Source organism: Chamaea fasciata, unplaced genomic scaffold, assembly GCF_029207755.1.
Source record: "Chamaea fasciata isolate MVZ Bird 193981 ecotype frontalis unplaced genomic scaffold, bChaFas1.0.hap1 SCAF_4, whole genome shotgun sequence".
In the NCBI taxonomy this organism is placed as follows: Eukaryota; Metazoa; Chordata; class Aves; order Passeriformes; family Sylviidae; genus Chamaea; species Chamaea fasciata.
Genome location: NW_027094089.1, coordinates 12,312,383 through 12,332,207, shown reverse-complemented (window position 1 = coordinate 12,332,207; position 19,825 = coordinate 12,312,383). Strand labels below are relative to the sequence as shown.

The following is a 19,825-nucleotide window of genomic DNA, read 5'->3' as shown; positions in this document are numbered from 1 at the left end:
CTCTTTTATGTCTCTCAATCATGATGTCATCCTAAACTAAAAGATAGTGTGATGAAAAATGAAAAGATGCTGTTAAATTGATAAAGCTGTTTGATAGAACAAAATACTTTTATATTGGAAAGGGGATCTATCGGTCACCTAATCCAATCTTCCACTCAAAGCAGTGACATCTTAAAAACAATTGCCCAAGCTTTGTCCTGTAAAGTTTGGAAGTTGGATGCATTTGTAAGGATGGAGATACATAACGTCACTGGAGTGTTTGATTAGCCTTATAATGATTTGTTTTGGTTTGGTTTTTTGGGTTTTTTTGTAATAACATCAATTTAGATGAAATTTAAAAGGAAATGGGTTCTGCAAATATTAGGTAATTGCTTGACAAATTCTTGTGATATTTGTCATGAAATCTGATGAAATCTAAGAAAATCTGATGAAAACTAAGAAAATGTAACTTAATGGTTTCATGAATGTAGAACAGTCCTAGTAAATGCAAATTCAGATGCCAATGCTGTACACTACTCTCAATGGTTATAAACTCACTGAAAAATCATGGGTATAATCAAAAGCACAATTTCAGCACATAGATTTTACAGAATGCTTTGTATAATTTTTTTGGATGCATGCATATTCTCAGCAATGCAGAGGAGTGAGCTCAGTGTACATTCAGAATGAAACTGAAACTGCTAACAACATCCTAAGAAACGTCCTTTCAATATAGTCAGGTTTTTTATGACATAAAGCCTGAATAAGATCAGCCTACAAGCTGTGCTATTGCTGCATGTTATACACTGTCATAAGAGTTGGGTAGTTTCTGCTATTGTGCAAATAGAATAGAGCTTTGAAAATTTTTGCTGTTACATGAATCAGATTGCAATGACCTGCAAAAAGATCTGAAGTGAGTATAATGCTGATAAAATACAAATTTATGTTTCCTGTATTTCTGACTGATGGATGAATTGCAGGTTTTTTCGTAGCTTCTTAAGAATTACTTACATTTACTTTTACTTTCCTTTAAGTTTGTCTTCAAATGATTACTGGGATACAGATTCTGATTCGGAATGAAAGATAAATTCCGTATCCTAAAACACAGGTCCATATAATTTCTAATCCTGATATTTTTGGAAGCTGAATCTGTCTTGCAACTCTATCTTCTGTCACAGGCAAAAGCAGAAGAATGGTGCTGTTGAGACTCATGCATGAGGATGTAGCTCTTAATAAATATTTCATCCTGAATTTCAGGGACGATTTGAATGGAGAAAAAAAACTCTCTCTATATTTGTATCTATATATTTCTGTTTACTTTCTTTTGGTTGTTACTAACACACTACCTGCAGACAATAGGCTGTTTTGATTGTACAGCAAGTTTGGAGACTTTCCCCTTTTGCATCACAGAAAAAGCAAAGGCTATGAAGAGGAGAAGTCCTCGTGCCTCTCTGAGAAGTCTTTCTTTCTGTAGAAGCTGAAGACATGAAAGAAAATTCACAGTATATCATGCCAGAGTGTCAGCCTGTATTCAGTAATGCTGCTAAGAGCTGAAAGGAAAGGCTCTGAAAGGTTCTACGATATACACAACTGCTTTATAAATGTAATGAAATTTCATCCCAGTTCTATCCTAGGATCTATAGAAAAAAAATTGCAGCCATGTTAGAATGATTGTATTTCTCATGGAACAAAAAACGGACAGTGGAAAATATTCAACAGGTGACAGTTATACAATGCAAGGAAAGTGAGAATTCACAGATAGTGTGAGCAAAGGAGGAAGTGAGAAATTATATGTCTTCACCTGAAAGTTGAAGTGAGGTGGAGAGCAGACTGAAATGCAAATAGGCTGTCACAGGTAAACATCAGGAACAAAGGAATGGTCCCAACAATAAATTGCCTGTGTGGTGAGGTGGACAACAAGGGACTACAACAAGTTTGCAAAAGATACAGGAAAAACAGCAAGTAAGATGATATTTGAATAAGGTAGGTTTAAGAGAATGAGAAGAAGAGATTACGTCCAAAGAATATACTGAGACAGGCTGGAGAAATGGCATTCGAACAAATTTAAATATGCATGGTTGGGATTTTTTATGAAATTCCTGAAATAGAAACAAAGTACCTTCTTTCTGATGGTGAGATATAGAACAGTTATAGTTTGCATGAGGATCTAAAGAATGCTTGGTTTTTGTTTATTCTGTTGTTAATTTTCTGACTTAGGATTTTAAAAGTTTTCTTAAAATTTTTTTTGGTTTGTTTCTTTTTTAGAAACTGGATCCTTCACTGAAAGTAAAATTGGTTTAGCCATTTCATGAAGATGACAAAAAGTTGTGTCTTTCTGCACAGATTAGGGTGTTAAAAGCTGTTGAAAAAAGCTTGCTTCCTTTGCAAAATGCACAGAAGGCAGCAGAGTTTCAGTAACAGAAAAGACAAAACAAACTGTGACTGGGACCATATAATCTTTTGCTGTGTACATGGCTGCATGAGAAGATAGTCTCTTTTCTAAGCATAAGACTCCATTTCACACAGGGAGTGTCAAATGGAGCAAAGTCAGATGCCTGTTAACACAGTTTGATTGCTTTTGATTAAGATGAGTTTGTAACTTTGGATTATTTCCAGAAGGCACTGTCCTATGCTTAGTATGGGTTCTAGCCTTCCAATACAATAAGACAGTGAGTGTAGAAGTAGAGGGATTAGGAAAGCATAGTCTGAGCTGATCTCAGCTCAGTATTGCTGCAGTCTGTCAGCAGCAGAGCAAAAACATTGAATGTAGGAGTGAATAGATTGGCAGGGGTAAGAGAGCAGGGGGAAGAGGTAAGAGTGAAGAAAAGAGAAGGTAAGAGCAGACTGAAGAGGAGGTAAGAGAGCGAGGTCCTTTTTACAATGCATTATATCTTCTTTTGTGGTGAATATTCTAATTTACAGTGACCAACCAATACAAGACACAAAATCCTATAGAATCTACATATAGCCTATGAGAACTACTACATTACCATACTATGTTGTATTTTAAACTCTAAAAACTACTCTTTAGACTTTTCTGTTTTGCTGCATTGACCTTTGGTTTCTTAGCCAGCAGGAAGGTATTGTTCACTCAAAAAGGGATTCTCCTTCAGCTGGCTAGGCTATTGTTTTCAGGTTATATAGTAACTAAGACTCGGTATCCTACAACTCGAAGTAAGCTTCCATTTCTATTTCGAATATAGGTTTCATATTTTCAGAATCTTTTGCTAAGCAATCATATTTATAAGGTTTCCCTGATTCATCTTCCCCAACAATAGATCAATTGCAATATTGGTGTTTCAAATCCGTAACAAAATCTACCAGTTCAAGATGTCTCAGGATGCAAGACCACTTGCAAAACCTTGTTTGCTAAAGTGCATGGGACAGTTAGTGTGGAGGTGGACACGGGCCAACTGGCCAGCCTGGTGACATTTCTATCCTCCCAGCTGTGGAATTCAATGTCCCCTCTTCCCTCTACATTGTAAAAATACCTGTGTTATACCTGATAAAACCAAGAAGAACCACATCATAAATGCTGTCAGCAGGATACCTCGTTCTGCAGGGAAATACAATTCAAAGAAGGATCTATAGCTTGTCTACTAGCCATTAAGCTTTAAAAGGACCAAGTACCCCTTAGTCCTTTAACTTTGATCTTCTAGAATGAAATATGAGTGGTTATTGTGAACTTGATTTGACTCCTGCTTTAAACCTGGAAGAAAGCCAGTGTGCTTGAAAGCTTGTTAGCTTTTCCAGTAATTTAGTGGAAATTATTGGTCTAAAAAACTTTCCTTGCTTAATTCTGCTAAGATTCATTATGTAGATCCTAAATGTGTTTACTGTTCTAAATCATCCATTTGCTGGAATGCAAATATTTTAATAGCTGAAACAATGTTTCCAGGAAAGGGCTTTTCATTATTTATTAGACTATAAGGCCCCTGAATCCCTGTGCCTCTGGTTATTTTGTTTAGCGTACACACACGGATTTTGTTCAGGATGCTTTGTTAAACGTGTGTTGAGAATAATCATATAACTACAGAACCACAGAATGATTTGAATGGAAGGTGATCTTTAAAGGTGATCTTCTCCAACCTCCCTGCCATGTGCAGGAGCAATCACAGCAAGGGTACTAATGAAAGGTAGTTCCAGAGGATCTTATACTAAGGTGCTTCTTTTACTTAAGAAAAGCATTATGATCTTTCATGGATGAAAAGAATAGGATTTAGTCTACATTACTCAGATGTGGGTTTCAATCCTTATTAGAAAGGAGTAGATTGCAAAATATTCTGTGATCTTTATGCCTCTTTGCTTAAAATACTTCTTGTAAACTTAACATTACGAACATTGTGAGAGTTGTCACTAACGCCAAATCAATCCTAACTCTTATGACCAGATCGGTGCCAACCTCAGTTGCCAACTCACCGGGGTTCACACGAGTGTTTTCTCAAAATAGGATCCAGTAAATAACAATAAACACATACCAAAGAGGTCTATACAAAGCACAGATTCTTAAACGAAATACCCCAGCTTTTGCTCAAGAGCTCCACAGTTTAAGGATGTAGCAGATTGATGTTCATATTTTGCCACTAGCTTCAGTTTCTGAGAGAATCCTTATAACATCCAGCTATGTCAAGACATGCACCTTTTCACTTCTGTCTGTAGAATGGAAAAAAGTCTATACATTAGGTTGAAAATGGAATAATATTGTCACATGGAACACAGAGCTTGTACAGTTTGAAATGGGAATGCTGAGTCTAAATTTTCCAAAGCAACAAGAAATATCCTTCTCACTCCTTACAAGAAGGATTTTGGACAATCACTTCAGATTTTATGTGAAGTAGGCCAAAAATTACCCTTTTTTGAGACAAGTGTTATAAACCCTCTGGATATGTGAGCTGGGACCAGGACTAAAGTCAGGCATGATCACCTGAATGAATCAAGAGGAGAAAAACAATACTTAGTATCATTTTGATCTTTACTGGAACTTAAGCAATTTATTATCATTGCCATCAGGCTTTCAGTCAGCATTCACTACAAAAATTTACCAGAATATGTTACTTGTGGGCCAATGAAATCAAGTATTTACTGAAAATACAATCTTTGTATTTTCAGTAAATCAAAAAAGCCGTACAAAAAGATAAGATTGTATTCCTCATTTTCCCTGATGATAGTCATACTTTTGTTTTCATTAGTCCTGTTCAAAATTTTTGTCTTGAGCCCTACATCTTCATTGAAACTATTACAACTCCAAAAAACCCATGATGATTTTTAGATGTTTGATGGGATGCTTTTCACCACCTCAATTATCCAAGTTTTTTTCAACTTAACTCTCATAATCACAGAGCAGTGTGTGATAACTTGCTTTTTCTTCTGCAGTTTGGTCTGGGAAATCAATTTACTGACTGAATCCAAATTGCTCTTGAAATGTCATGCTACTTCTTACTGTTCTCAGACATGTATTTTCAATTCCTCACTTTGCTGCAAGAAGCATTACGTGCTGAGTTTTATGGCACAGAGTTCCTTCTTCTATCCCTGTGAATTTTCAACAGGCATTTGATGAATATATTTTAGACATGGCCTTTTGCTTAACAGAAAAACAAGACACAGTGCTGTGCATAGGCTTAGGATAAATTAGAATAGTTGTGTAAAAGGACTACTGAAGAGCAGGGCATGACACATATTTTATGAAAAGCAGGGAGAACATGAGGGCTATTCTGTAAGATCATAAATGGTTAGTAGTGCAAGTTCAGAAGAAAGCACCTTCCAGATGCTGGTGCAAGCTTCTCTATGGAAGTATGTCAGAGCCATATGATGAAGTTGCACGGGTAGATTACACTGAGATTGCACAACTTGATGTCTGCTACTGAGATTATGGAAATAAAGAAGGATGCCTTCTAATATAGATCCTTGCTGACAAATCCTTGATCTTTCTAATACACATCTATGCTAACAGATCTTTGATCTTTCTAATACAGATCCTTCCTGATTTCCGCAAGCATTCTATGACTGCTTTCAGTATCACAAGTTAAAATGTTCTCATATTTGGATTCTTTTGTGTAGTTATATCACATGTAATGCTTTTCTAAAAGTAATTCCTCTGGTCAGGCAAGATTTACTTGATATTTAATAATTATAATTATCTGCAGGGCTTTGATTGTGTATCTTCTTATTTTTACTATCAGTAAAATATATATTTTTAAAAATCCTATCCCCTCTAGTATAAAATAAACATGCTCTGCATTCTCAATGTACTCTGAAGTGTAAATAGAGAGCAGAATACCTAAAATGTCTCACATAAGGTTAATCCAAGGACCTAAATATCGATGTGAATTATTGTTCCATTCTTCATTCAGTTCTTCCCCTTACGTCCATCTTCTTCAAGGTAAGCTGTGTGGAGAAGTGAGCATAGCAGGAGACTGAGGATGGCAAATAGTAACAGTCTTTAGTTCTGCATCTGGAAAATAGAGATACTGATAATGTTTATTAGCTTCTTTCTCACACAGCCATAGTAAGTATGATTCATCACACCTTAAGTAGTGATGGACTTAGTCCTCTGATAAAGCTAACTCGCTTTCATTTACATGTAATAAGTCTGGTTACAGTAGTTTGCATTTAAACTTTTATGTGCGACATCATATGATTAAGGGTCTAAATTTCCAGAAGTTCCATAATTTTGGCTGCTAATTTGCTAAAGCTTGAGCCTCGCTTTGCAAGACACTGAAAGCTCAAGGGCAGAAGCAATGAGAGAAATGCAGCACCTGAGAAAATTGGAACCAGAATGTTTCAAGCTGAGCCCACAAAAGAATTGGGACGCAAAATGAAACCCCTTCTCCCGTAAGTCTAGCTCTAGGGGAAGTCTAAATTTTTCTTTCTTTACTTTCTCCTTTACTTCCTTGTAGCTTATTTCGGGATATTATTCAATATTTTTTTCAGATTATACTGCATGTTAGCAAGCTTTATTCAAAGTAATTCTTCTGTTTTCTCTCATTAGTTTTGTTATAAATTTTGCCCCTGTCATTTCTTTGTTGTTTTTTTTTTCTCTTTTTAGTTCTGTTGATGTGTATACATTAGTATGAAAAAATACGTGATAGTTTGTTTGCTACTGGAACACTCACTCTAAAACTGTACTTTCTCCTTTTGCATTATTCCAGGGCTGTCGGTTTGCTGTCAGGCAAACTACAAGGTGATTTGTACACGTCAGACATTGCCATATGTAAAGTGAAAGAATAGCAGCAGTAAGTCTTCCTTCTAACCCTTTCTGGAGCAAACTTCAATTTACCCATGCTGAGACTTCCACTGCCTCAACAGAAACAATGTGTTCCAGGTATTTCCTGGTCTTTAGGTTTGAGGCAATAAGAAACTGCTAAATACCCCATGCAAAGCAGAGTTGAAACTAAAGCAGGGCTAAAAATCTTGTAAACTAGATCAGGTGTTAGTGCAGACAGTTAAAAAATCTGCTTGTGTTTGTTCACGAATCATTCCAGCATGGGAGGAGTCAATTGCAATTGATTATTATTTGTGGGTAGTAAAAAATAAAAAAGCATTTCCCTGTCAGACTATTTAAAACTGCCTGAAAGCTACAGATCCTGAAAATGTCATGACTGAAATTGTGGAAATGTTTTAGTTCTCTTTATTTGCCACAGTTTCATTGCCATTGTTTCATATTCTTTGTGTGTGCATAAGTTGCACTAATAAGGACTTTCCTTGTTTCTGCTGGTAGCCTAGTGTTTGTTTCTGGTTTTGCTGTTTATCAGCTGTGATGGATTGTAAAGGCTAGCATGGCTCTGATCTGCCTCAGCAGAAGGTAGTTGTTACAAGTTCTAATGCAATCCTACTTTTATTTCAGATCTACCTGAGAAAATGTTCCAGATCCTCACAATACTGTTGCTGGAAACACAGCTCTCCATGGTTTCAGGAAAGAGAGAAACTGCCTTCCAGTTCCACTAGCAGAACCAACGCAGCTTTTAGTATGTGGTCTTCAGCACCTCCAGTAATACTTGCATGAATGGTCAGTAATGTCTGGGAGCCTCTGCTTTCCATCTTATAGAAGGCACTGGCACTGACTGAGCACAGGTGTCCGTCACTTTCCAGAGTCAGGCTTCTTTAACATATTGTGTACTGGCAGCTAACGTGTCCAGCATCAGTGGCATGGCTGTGAGGAGGACGACCAAAGCAACCAATGCTCACTGGGAAGTATAACAATCTCAGTGTAAGACGGAATGAAGCATAATCACTTGTGTTCCCCTGTCCGTGCCTGTAGCAGAAGCAGGCTAAAACACAGAAAGAGCTTGGCACCTTTTCACATTATTTTTTCCCTTGTTACAGTTGTCTTAGAGTGAACAAACAAACATTGCCAAGGGGAACCTAGCAATGCTAAGGTTTCCCTGTAAGTATTTCAGAGACACATCCAATAAAAAGAATGCATGAACAATTGCATGGACTTCTCTCTGGAATGTCACTACCATCACTTCCAAGGGCTCCTGAATTGTCTACCAATATGGGAAGTAGTAACAAGGTATACTGAATGATGTATTATAAATAACTCTGCAGTATCAAGTACACTTGAAAAGGGCAGCCCATTCATAACAATAATTTCAGGTTGCGTGAATGGCTACGATTATTTTGATATATTTTCTGTAATACTGCTGCATGTATCTGAGAAAATGCATGAGATCAAATGATACATGGTTCCAGGTTTGTGAAAACTAATTGCTACATAGCAATTCTGAACTATACATGTTTATCCAGTGCAACTACGCTGGTATTTCTTTTTGTAAAGGATAATGAAATTAGATTTTACAATTTCCACAATTAATTGTTGCTTTTACTACAACCTTAGGATATGTAAGATAACATATCATAGTTTGATAAAAATGGTCCCTGTGTAACTACTGGTCTAGCCTTAAGTTACTCATAAAATGTGAAAAAAACGCAACCCATAAAACTTGGTAATTTTGCTCTCATCTTTCAGATTCCGTAATCAATACAGTATATAGATGATTTGCTATAATTGCTATATGGTAAAAATGTAAGTGTGAATATGAACAAAAAATGCTTAAAACTTTTAGTCAAATCATATTAATACCCCTATCTGTATATAGTATATTATCTATATCCTATCTAACACAGTTTTGATTAAGTTTAAAGAAAATCAGAACATATTATGATGAAATGAATGAAACTGTTCTCTTTTCTTCACATTGCTTTATTTACAGTTGAAGTTCCTCAACAGCTCTACACTGCAGAGTATGGGAACAATGTGACCATGGAATGCAAATTCCCTGTGGCACAGGGAATGGCTCAGCAGATATAGGACTTTTGACTGTTGTTTGGGAGCAGGAAAGGCAGGGCTGGTTGAAATCAAAAGAGGTGTACACATTCCGCAATGGGAAGGCACTCCATCCATCCCAACATCCTGATTACATAGGAAGAGCATCACTTCTGCACAGTGAACTGAAGGTGGGACGAGTCATCCTTCAGATCACCAATGTGAAGATGACAGACGCAGGATCATACCTTTGTCTCATTGACTATCAGGGTGTGGACTACAAGTACATTGCTTTGGAAGTAAAAGGTGAGTGATTAAATTAAATGTAATTGTATACTCATTGAGACGTCTCTACTAAATTCCTACAAGCTTGCAGAGATTGGGTAATCTGAAGGAATTTGTTGCTAGTTGTCCGACCAGGACTTTGCACTCAGCCCTCACATGAACCAAAGCAGCTCTCTTAGTGGTGGCTAGCCTTTGGTTCAACAGCTGAGCTCCTCCAGGAGCACCTGGTCCTGGGGAGGGACAGCATTTGTTCTCTTTTCATCCTTCTTCCTTTCACCTTCTTTCTACAGCCTCTTCTCCATTGTTACCTCCTCCCTCCTCTCCTTTGGAGAAGGCAGGAATCAGATCCCCTGTCTTGCTGGGCCATCCTCTGGTCATTCCCAAAAGTTTCTCAGAGATGCTTCAATATACTTATGAACTCTGCTGCAATTACCGAAGTGGCTGGGGATTCCTCAAGTGACTGCAGTTCCCAGAGCAAGGACGTGATTTTCTGTGCTCATTGAAGCCAAATGAGCATTATTAACAGAGGTATATGTCACTGAACAGCATGAAAGACCAGATCTTTGAAAGACTTCTGGTGTTTCCCACTAATTGCATGTCTGTGATGCAAGGCAGCATTTGTTTTCCACTCAGACATTTAAATAAAAATTTTTATCAAAAGTGAAAATGGACATAGAACTTCTTTAGACCCACATTAGTTCCTCTGAAAAGTCAATTTTGTTCTAATATGATGAAAATATTACACTGTTTATAAGCTATGGTCAAACAAACATGAAAATCAGCCTTTCTGGAAGTGGCATATTCTAAAAGTGAAAATAAGAGTCCCATAAGATTCCACTTGTCTCCTGTGTCTTAATAAATTATAAATTTAGTGTCAACTGCTGCCCTGTATAAAGTACTGTAGTGTGTTGTTTTGCTGTAGGCATGGTAAGGATTGGATAATCAATTTTCCATTGTTCTACAAAACTCTTCATCATTTTAAATAAGTGTCCCACAGATATAACCAGAGAATACATAGCATTAAAGGGAAGCAGGGAAAGTGAAGTATAACAATGACTATTGTTGCGTACAACAATTTCACTCAACAACTTCTTATGCAGCATCTTACAAGAGAATAAACACTCAAGTAGTGAGAATACCAGGTGAAGACAAGTTTGTTTTTATGTGCCAGTCAGAAGGATTTCCTCTGGCAGAGGTTTTCTGGCAAAATGAGAATTTCAGTCTCAGTGGACCTGCAAATACCACCTATACACTGACTGCAGAAGGCCTCTACAATATCACCAGCATCCTGATAGTCAAACCAAATATGAGTGAGAACTACACCTGCGTCTTCTGGAATAAAGAACTGCATGGAGAAACTTCAGCTCACATTTCCACTTCAGGTTTGTATGACCTTGAACTTGTACACAACAGTGTTCATATATACATCATGTACTATGGTCCATCACCAGAGTTCAGTTCTAGAAACTGGTGTAATACTGATTCTTGGGAAATGGAACAAATCAGTATTATTTATGGCTTTGAAGTCTCAGCTAGCTTCCACTTCAATGAACCAGTCTGTATTTTTTTCTATGTATTTTAATTTTAGGTTAGCTTTCACTACTTTCCCGTCAACACAGTGGGAATTTTTTCAGCTGCATGGGTATCTTCCCTGATAGTCTCCTTCTTAATTGTTTTACCTAGCTGTCTACCTTGACTTCAGCAAGGCTTTTGACATTGCTGCCCATAATATCCTCATGGGTAAGCTCAGGAAATGTGGGTTAGATGAACAGGATCAAGAACTGGTTACATGACAGAGTCCAGAAGGTTGTGATCAGAGGAACTGAAACAAGATGGAAGCCTGCTGTCACTGGCATTCCGCAAAGATCAATACTAGGTCCAGGCTTATTCACTTTATCAACAACCCAGACAAAGGAATCAAAGGCACTCTCCACAGGTTTGCTGGTGACACTAAACTGAGGGGAGTGGCTGACCCACCTGAAGGCTCTGCTGCCATTCCATGGACCTTGATTAGCTGGAGGGTTGGGCAGAGAGAAACCTAATGAGGTTTAACTGAGTCTAAGGTCCTGCACCTGGGGAGGAATTGCCTCACAATCTGCCTTCATTGCAGAACCACTGTGTAGTGGTTCTGCAGAGAAGGACCTAGGAGTCCTGGCAGACAATAAGCTCTCCATGAGCCAGCCAAGAAAGCTAATGGTATCTTGGGGCACAATAGAAAGAACATTGCCAGCAGGTCAAGGCAGATGATCCTGCCCCTTTACTCAGCAGTAGTGAGTCCACATGTGGAGTGTTGTGCCCAGTTCTGGGCTCCTCAGGACACAAGAGAGAAGTAGGTACTGCAGAGGGTTCAGTGATGACCACAAGGATGATGAGGCGCCTGGAGCATCTCTCTAATGAGGAGATCTTGTTTAGTCTGGAGAAGAGTGAGAGTGGGTCTCATCAATATATACAGCTATTTCAAAGGCAGATGCCAATAGGATGATGCCAGACTCAAATATCATACAAATGAGAGATTTGACTTTTTTTTAAGGCTTTTTACAGTAATATTTCAGAACAAATTAATCATAAAATGAGTGTAAATCACTATGTTGATAAATTTTAAAAATCCTTTGTTCAGTTAGAGAAAACTTTAGAGAAACAGAACTGATAACCTGATAAACAACGCCTGTTTTTAAAGTTATACATTTACTTTCCTTTCATGTTTTTGACAGCTTTAACGAGTACACAGCATAGTGGACAAAAATTCCTGATCTCTTTAATCATCCCCATATGTGTGACTGTACTTGTCCTTCTCTCTGTACTAATAATTCTTCAGAAGAGAAAATCATTCAAGAATGAGCAACCCAAAAAAGGTACATTTTACTTCAGATAGTGAAACTTTTCACTTTTTTTTTTTTTTTTTTTTTTTTTTTTTTTTTTTTTTTTTTTTTGCCTGTGAACAACCTTTAGGAATTTTTAGTAACTCTAGGCACACTTGCATGACTTTGGTCACATTTATTTCTAGATGACAAGAGGGTATAAAATGGGATCTTGGATAATTTGAGTTGGGTTTTATTCTCCTCATTTTGTTACCAATGTGAGACAAGGTGTATGGAAAGCTACATTTTTAAAACTGACCAGTTAGTGTTTTGTACAGAGCACAAACAAACTTTGCTTTGGGTAAGTAGGACTGTAAAAGCAGTTTGAATGGTGTTTTCTTTATACCTACAAAGACATTGTGGCTACAGTGTATTATGCAGAATTTTTATTTTTCAACTCCATTATCACTCTATAACTAAAATGGTGCGATACAGGACTATCACAGCATTTCTTTCCTTGTTCACCCGTGCAGTAGTGCAAAAGTAATAGAGCAAACAGACTATTATTCTAGTATTTTCCTGCACATAAACAGACTCCAGTAACCTGACAAATGTATTTATAGTCATGAAAGAAAAGTCTTAACATTTTGACTTCAGAATTTTATTCAAGTTTTGTAAAGGAAAAGGAACGTAGAGAAGTTCATTTATTTGATATGATTTAATAATAAACCTAACTGTGCTTACAGCTCAGTTTAACGTAAAGGTTTGTTGAATTGTATTGTTTCTTTCAAATCTAGAAATGTTTAAGCTAAATTTGTATATATTTACTTTAACAGACAGGCAAAGAAAACTGAACCCTAATGCAAAGGATGAGAACAGTAAGTCATAGCCAATTTTTTAAATTTACACTTACATATTTTTCTTTCTTACATCTAAAATCTTAAAAAATATCTAGATTGCAACCCAAACAATGTTACATCAAAATGGAGTGTAGTTTTGAGTTTAAATTCTTTTTTCCATGAGTTTTTTAAAAATGCAGTGTCTGAAGTTTTGACTTTCTCTTGGGCATTGTAAAAATTTATAAATATTGATTCTCTTTCACTGAGGTACCAATAGCTTTCATACATAGCTCAGCACACACTTCTGTATACTAACTGGGGTTCTAGTAGTCTTGGCTGAGAAGGATATTCACAGAAAGCTGGTTGCTTTAGAAAGCATCAAGATTTTTTGTGGCAATAGTCTGTTATGCTATTGGATCAGGCTACAGGTTTTAACAACAAATAAAATGATACTTCATTTATCTGGAATATTATATCATCTCCTAGGCTACTTCTTGTCTTACGAGAATCTAACTTGCCTAGACATCCAGGAATTTTTACATTTCAGAGGGAAGATAATGCCTAAAAAACCTGTCAGGATGCATCTATTTGTTCTATACTAAAATTGAACTGGAAAAAAAACAAACCACAGACACCACCATAGAAAACTATATAACAATATGACAAAAAAAAGTCTTAAGCACCTACTTAGAAAAATCAACTTTGTTACCTATAGATAAAAGTTTGACAGGTTAATGCATTGTGAGGAGAGAGGCTGTAGCCAGTGTTATGTACAGAGTACTTGGTTCAGCCGTAATTCCTTGGTGTTCACGCAGACCCTCACATAGTGTACTCAAGTCAGCCCTGAGGCTGCCAAGGAGCACAAATGAAGTAACACTGTGATGCAGCTAACCAAGTGAACACAGAGACAACTCAGGGCTTTTCCAAGGAAAGGATTTTTTGAGATTTGAGATTTTTTTGTTTCTCACTGCTAAGAAATACATGAAGAAGTCACCAGCTTCAAAAAAAAAAAAAAAAAAAATTGTGCATGAAAGCTAGAGATTGGATGAAGAGGGGATGAATTCACCGATTTCCAAATCACCTTCAGGATGTCATGTTTGCATCTTAACTGTAACTGTTTGATCCACTGCCAACAGTTAAAATAACACCTTCAGAAAGACACTTTCACCTTCAGAAACCTTGCTGCAGTCTCATTCTTATTTTTCATGTGACAGTGTGAAACTTCAGTGGCATCATGCCATTCACTAAAGAACACAAGCTCAAGCCAAGCAGCATTCTGGAGGACAGCATTGGTGCATGTCTGGACATAATTCCAGTGCATATTGTCCGAGCATAGCTTAGCTTCCCTGGGCTTTTTGTATTACTTCTGCAGATTTTTTCCACTTTGTAGCTTCTTCTGTCCACTTAGGGAAATGAAGAAATTGAAGGAGATGAGACTGCTCTTTGTGGTTTTACTTCTCATTTTAAGGATAAAAAAACTTTGTCTTACTTTCAACATGCAGTAAGTCAGATGACAAACATTTATACTTCTCAGCATTGGACAGTTTTAAGAAACCCTGGAAAGAACCTTTTTTCCATGATGAGTAGTAGGTAGTTGAAGCATAAAAGCCACAGATACTTTATCACAGTGCCTTGGAAATGACCCAAACAGTTCTGCTTACAGGAAAAAGGATTGTTAATGTTACCAATTTTAACTTGCAGCTCAAGCTGTATCAGAACCGAATATGCAGGGCATTTAAACTCATCACTGAAGTCCCAGTTCTGCACACTTTTAATCACATACACAGATGTATGACAAGCATTACCATGGATGCTTTCTAAACAGATTTCAGTTTTGTTATTTCATTTATATGGCTGAAAGTGAGTAATAGCTTTGTTGTAATAGAAAATTCAGAATTTGGACTACAGATAAAAGATAATTCTTTCCTCAGAAAAGATTGCAGCAGATGTTCTTGTAAAGGACATGTAAAGCTTTAGGAGCCACTGTAACTTCAGCATGATCCAGAAGATTGAGCTTTCACTCTTTACCACGCAGTTGTTAAAATCAGGCTTTTTATTTTCTTAAATCACTACAGATTTTTAAACTAATGCTATTGCATTTTCTTTCTTTAAGGTGATGATGTTAACTCTCAGATTGAGGCGTTATACTTGTCAACTGTCACAGCTTCAAGAGACAGTGGGAGTATGGGTCTGTGAAAATTCTTCATCTTACATGCCATATTTTGCACTTTTTCAATATATTTTTGGGGACTTCAAAAGAAAATTACAGCACTTTAGCCTTGGGATAAACGTTCAACACATGGGGATGTATTTGCACTGCAGTGGTAGAAAGCTATGCCTCCTCAGATACCGTATCTTCTTGAAGTTACTGAGAACTATGCTGTCACAAAATGTGGTTTACCACTGTGGAGAGGTCATCTGAGTGCATTTGATTGACTTTACTTTGGGATTTACTGTTGCTCAAGGGATTTTTTTGTTTAAGAATGCCTGTATTACCTGTTCCAGCCTCAGAAGGGTGCTCAAATTCAAACATCTTGTGGAATTTGAATAAAAGCTGTAAATAATATCTTATGTCAACTACATTTCAGGTGGAAACATCATTATATGTTCATATCCCACTTCGAAAATTTCTAACACATTAAACAGGATATTACCACAAGTACCCATGATCATGGCAACATCTAGAAGATATTTCATATCACAAGAGCAATAAGAGGTTGAAATTAAATCAAAGGAAAGACAAAAAAAATATTCCAATACCAGCAAAAAAATCAACATTATGTTGCATAACAGAATTTTCATGTCTATATAAAACCTCACAAGTAAGTCAGGTAAAAAAATGAACTGTGATGCTATGGTACAAGACAGTAAAAAGTTTGAAATTTGAACTGATTCTTCAACAGAATTTTCTTTGGGAGGAATTTGGAAGCAAAAGTGAAAATGAAGCTCAGACATATTTCTGCACTGGTTATTTTTAAACACTTATTTTGCCTTTTCAGAGGAAGAAGTGAGTCTTTTCCATGCCAAGCTACTTTACTTCCTAACACTGGAATATCAGATTTGGAAAAACATCCAAAATGAAACAACCTTGCCTCTTAGATAGTCATGAGACAGTGAAACAGGGCACTGGGTAAGGTCTGTCATACGGTTTTGAAAGACCAGTGGCTTTGGTAACCTGCGTTTTCTACTAAGATAGATGTAACAAGACTGAAGAAAGATGTTCACATGGAAGCTACTTCTGTCATGACCTTAGAAGAATTCCACTGATTAAAGTTTTTTTCATAGCACTTACTCTGAATTTAGATGGCAACTGCTTTTCCAGTGTCACTTTGCAGCTATTTATTCCAGCAAAAAAGTGGACCTACAGTGCTGCTCTGAGACCAGAACATCAGCATTCATCCTCTCTTGTTCCACCAGGACAGCTGATTTTAAAAAGCAGGACTGCCATTGATTTTATTTGTGGAAGAGAAAAACTAATCTCTCTCTGACGTCATCTGTAATTTAATATCTATGTATTGCACCTTTAATTATCCATTTGTAGCCATTGGATTCAGCTGAGACAAATCCACTCTAGGCCTGCTATGTCCTATGTCCTTGCTGACATGGCAAATCAGGCAGATGTCAGAGAATCAGAAGCAGCTCCTTGAAGCACTGGTTAGCTTAATATGGAATAGCAACTTGGGAAGTGCCCTGGCTTGTACCATTTAGCAATATTTAAGGGTCAGTGCATAAGGTAAAGCATTTCTTTCTGTTCCAGATTTGTACTCTGCTGGGATCTATGAGCCCTTGCCCTTCTAGCAGCCATGGTGAAATCTAACTCACTGCGGTTCTGGAAAGAGTTAATTTTGCCTTGTTCTGTTTGTTTTTTCCTCGTGAAAGTGAAATGGAAGTAACTAAAACCGAATTTATGTGGATGAACATAAATAGTACACCACAGTGTTTGCAATTAGATTATGGTGATAACCATTGCTCTTTACTGAAATGGAAGTTACCCTGTTATTATCTTACACTGGTGAGTAAATGCTGCCTTGGTGTGGGCAGCAAAGAACAAGTGTCAGTAGCATTTCCTGCTCATTTTACAGGCCTGGCAAATACCAGCCTACTTTCCCTCTTACTGGATTGTACACTGAAAGGTTTCACCTGGCATCCTTAGGCTGAGGCGACTCAGTTTTCTACTCCTATGCCCTATCCACTCCATTTCATTATGTATGGAACAATAGCACTGTTTACTGCAATAATTATAAGAATACCAAGAAATGTATTTTGGCTCATGACTTTCTATTTTTACCAGCTCTCGCTGGATGCTTATGAAGCCGACTGTCACATCTGAGTATCTGAAAGTTAGCTTGTCAGCAGCTTGGCCAGTCTATATATGTCTATGAATTCATGCAAGACTTGTCTTTTACTGTAAATCATTGAGCATATGATATGTGTGTGATGAGTCTCCGTTCTTTCTGCTTCACCTATTGTTTTACATGCTGTTATCTCCAAACAGCTGAAGTGAGTTTTCACATAGAGATAAACTGCCTGCAAAATGTTTGAAGGGTTTGCGTTCTGTTTGTTTGAGGTGTTCTCTTTGTGTGTGTTTTGCTGTTGTTTGTTGGTTGGTTTTTAAAAAAACTTTGGGTTGTTGGGGGTTTTTGTTTGTTTGGTGGTGGTGGTGTTGCTGTTGTTGTCTTTTTGTTTGGTTTTCTAATAGTTTTGAATGTTACAGTGAGTCAAGAGCTGATGTTGTTAGACCATAAAACTATTAGGTGTTTTTAGAGTTTGACTTTAAAACTTACTTGTATTGTCATCAGGCATCTTTGAGTGGCAGAGAGGATACACTGCATAAGAAGATTCTGTTACCCTTTCTGATCTGTACCGCCTCTATTCATCTCCATACATTTGTCTCAACTAGGTGCATGTCATAAGCAATAGCATTTTAGTGTACTGGAAAAGAAGATGGATTCAACTAAAGTTGATGAAATGTTTGTTTGAAAACATGTGCTAAGGATCTACCTGATGGTTTATACTCACCTAAAACATAGTTCACTAAACTTTAATAATGACTATTTTTCACGAGCTGAGGAGAAAGTTTGTTTTTAGTATTTAATTTTTCTGGTATGGATAAGGAAAACCTACTTTTCCAATCCACTGACCTGCTTTACTATGTATGAGTGAAATACTTGCCATTTTAGCACAGGAGCAACTGACAAATTGGGTGACTAGTCCTTCTGTTCATTCCTTACCTCTGCTATCAACCAGAAATTTTAGGGGCTTACAGTGGGTTTATTTCAGCTTTTCTACAACCGCAACATTTTCAGTAGCTGTGAGTTGCAGCTTGGTCTGTGATTAAGAGGATGAAGCAGAATAAGATTAGCTGTTTGTACCAAGTTCACTTTCATACTGGCAGCAGCCTAAGCTCATACCATTTTCTTGATTCCCGTTACCATAGACATGTCTGAAAGCCACAGTTAACATCAAGAAGGTTACTATCTCTGGAAAAAGACTGAAGCGGAAGAGATATTTCTAACACCCAGTTGAAATGCCTTGCAAGATTTAAGTCTGCATACTAGAAAACCACCAGCTGATTCTGACTATGGGTGCAATTGGAAATGCCTTTTAGAATTTTGGATGTCAAGAAACCCCTATTTTTTCCTAAGAAATACTGCAGTCATCTTTTCTTACAGAATTTCTTCTTTCATCTGACAGAACCATACTGTTTGCCACCAAAACCTACCCCACAAAATAGTTACGGGGAAAGGTTTTACAAACCACCTCTATACAGTAAAGGGTCACTGTTACAGGAGTAAGCCTAGCTTCAAGCTTGTCTTTTCTTACTGTGGGGATAGGGATCAACTAAGTGACCTCAGAAGTCCCTTCTAACCCAAAATGACCTTTGACTGTAAACTTGTTGCTCAAATTAACTTCCATATCCCTTATAATTATCGAGCTTTTCTTCTACTCTGATGAACATGTGGCCTGAAAGTATAGCCCCATATCAATGACTACAATCTGGTTCAACAAGATATCCTGGTTCTCCTCACCATATGGCCAAGTGTGCTCTTTTATTTTATTGCTCCAGCATACTTTTTTATAGCCAGTGCTTGGTAATATTTTATTCAAACTCAATATGCAGCCATATGGTAAAAAGTAACTGAAACAGGTAAGTGTACTGTGCAAACATTGTTAAAAGGTGACTTTAAAGAACTACTGAATTCCCTTTTGGTTTTATTTTCACTGTGTTTTTTTAGCAGCTAATGTTTATTTACTCACAAGTGTATTTCCTTACTGGGCTTTTCCAAGTGAGAAGTGAAACATCTTTCACGCAAAGTCTGTGTTAGAATAAGGAATAATGCAGTAGAAATTTGCAGAGTGTGTTTAAACTCATTCCTTACCGCATGTGTTTTTCAAGCAGTAGGGTGAGACGATTACCTGAGTCTCAGCTGGTGAAGGTGGGGCTTTCACTAATAAGGTGGGGAATCTATCTAGCCAGAAATTTGGGGTTCTAATCACAACATTGCTAGCAAGAGGATTTCTGTGCTACTGGACAACATACTTGTGTATGAAATCAACTTTTTTTCAGGTGATACAATGGATATACACTTTACAGAAGTAAAATAGATAATTGTCAGTCTTAACTATGCAAACCTGGCAAAACTGAGGCTAGGTATCAG

General features: G+C 37.2%; 1 protein-coding gene across 1 annotated transcript; it reads left to right on the top strand.

The window, feature by feature from the left end:
- The first annotated feature begins 855 nt into the window (after window positions 1-855).
- LOC136288088 (programmed cell death 1 ligand 2-like) lies at window positions 856-16,086 on the top strand. The gene is given in 8 exon segments (XM_066180853.1): window positions 856-892; window positions 7,823-7,889; window positions 9,178-9,268; window positions 9,271-9,550; window positions 10,630-10,911; window positions 12,241-12,381; window positions 13,164-13,205; window positions 15,280-16,086. Coding segments are annotated over 8 exon segments (1,023 nt in total). The 3' UTR covers window positions 15,363-16,086.
- The last annotated feature ends 3,739 nt before the right edge of the window (window positions 16,087-19,825 follow it).